General features: G+C 31.5%; 2 protein-coding genes across 2 annotated transcripts; both read right to left on the bottom strand.

Annotated features, from left to right (window-relative positions):
• Positions 1-62: 62 nt before the first annotated feature.
• Tsp_13220 (hypothetical protein) lies at positions 63-917 on the bottom strand (the record flags this gene model as incomplete). Its single annotated transcript, XM_003368723.1, has 4 exons — positions 856-917; positions 546-605; positions 404-493; positions 63-251 (listed from the first exon to the last, which is right to left on the bottom strand). Coding segments are annotated over exons 1-4 (401 nt in total), but the record flags the coding sequence as incomplete, so codon positions are not given.
• Positions 918-1,017: 100 nt separating this feature from the next.
• Tsp_13219 (conserved hypothetical protein) lies at positions 1,018-1,486 on the bottom strand. The gene is made up of 3 exons (XM_003368722.1): positions 1,412-1,486; positions 1,091-1,136; positions 1,018-1,052 (listed from the first exon to the last, which is right to left on the bottom strand). Exons 1-3 carry the CDS (start codon positions 1,484-1,486, stop codon positions 1,018-1,020), a joined length of 156 nt encoding a protein of 51 aa, XP_003368770.1.
• Between the last annotated feature and the right edge of the window lie 237 nt (positions 1,487-1,723).

The raw sequence follows: 1,723 nt of genomic DNA, 5'->3' as shown, positions 1-1,723 counted from the left end.
CCTGCAATCTTCATACTTACCAGCAATCCTCATACTTACCAGCAATCCTCATACTTAATTACCTGCGATCCTCGCGTCCAAGTTTCTCACACCACTTGAGTTGCTCACAATGCTCAAGTTGTCTGCACACTTTCATCGACATCTGCTGATGATTCAGTTGGAAAATGTACGTAAAATTTTCATAATGGCAACAGCTTCTAGTCGTCTTTAAGAACCCAAGTTCCATGGAATGCTTCACTTTGAAAAACGTTCTAAAAATACTTACCTTTTATCGTTTACCGCCAGCCGTCACCATACCGCTCTTTTGAAACCTAATGATCTTCAGAACAAACGCGGGTGACATTTACTACTACGTGGTTGACTAAAATTTCAATTAGCCAAAAATCATCTTGAAATTCCTTACCTCCATCCTGGAGCCTTAGCAGTGAGTGCTTCATACGTCAGATTTTTAAATGTAACAATTTTTTCCATACCACAATAAAAATCTGTTCTCCTAAATTGTAGTAACAGAATATGCATATAGTAAAAGCAAGAAAAACGTTTACCTTGTAAACGGCTGGCTGTTCAGCATCAAATATTTCAGTGGATCTTCTTCATTTGGATTTCTTCAGTTGATCAAATCACTTTTTATGTTCTCCATCGTTCTTTTATTTAAAATCCAATTAAAATATTTTTTGCAACATTTCGAAATTCTGTTGATATGATATTAATAATGAAAATGATAACAAAAAACCCATTATTAAATTCAAATCGTTATTTTCAATTCGTCAGTCATGTAAATGGCATGCAGACCTGTTGTTATTGACAAAATCACTTACTCTTTAACCACTGATGATCTTCATTAAAATTTATCACGTGCTGCCATGACCATCGCCATGATCAAGCATTCTGATGAAGAAATGAACACAGAACGGCATTTTTTCATGACCAGTTTATTAATTTAAATTGTTAACTAAAATATTTGAACAAATAAAAATAATGATCGATAATCTATAATATGAAAGCTATCATATACAATCAAAGCATCTCAAATTCAATACAAATAACATTTACTTTAAATAATTGAAAAGATAAATAATTCATTACTTACTGTAATTTTGAATTCTTGAAAACGAGTCGAAAACATGTGAATATATCTAAAAATAAATTTCATAAAAAAAGTATCAAAGCATAAAATATATGATCAAAAGAATTTATTGTCGTAAAGAACATATATACACCGTAAAGAAAATCGTTTACAGCAAAGAAGGAAACAACCAAGAGCATTTAGAACTGAATGATATTCACAGTAAAGAGAATAATAATAGAAAAAAACTACATTAATTTCAAACAAACCATTTATTAGTAAAGACATATAAATAGCATGCACAGAAAATCAGTTCCATTATTAGAGAAATAACTTATATTTTACCCATTGATGATGTTGAAGTGATTCACCACATGATTCCATGACCACAGACCGAGTAACTGGACGGGAATGGAACATTCTGAAAATTTCAGAGATGCATTATGCAAATGAAAATTCCTATTGGAAAAATAGCCTAATTAATCATTGTAATGATGTTGAAAATATGCATAGCTTATTCTGACATAAATAAAGGCCAATCAATTTCTTGCGAAACGCTCGCTAAAAACTGTACTTCACTTGAGCATCACTAGTGCAAATCAGCAACTTCTCTTGATATTAACAAAAAGCATGTAATATATATTAACTGTTAGTCCT

This window comes from Trichinella spiralis, assembly GCF_000181795.1.
Source record: "Trichinella spiralis strain ISS 195 chromosome Unknown Scfld2028, whole genome shotgun sequence".
NCBI classification, from domain to species: domain Eukaryota; kingdom Metazoa; phylum Nematoda; class Enoplea; order Trichinellida; family Trichinellidae; genus Trichinella; species Trichinella spiralis.
This window is presented reverse-complemented; position numbering and strand designations above follow the sequence as displayed.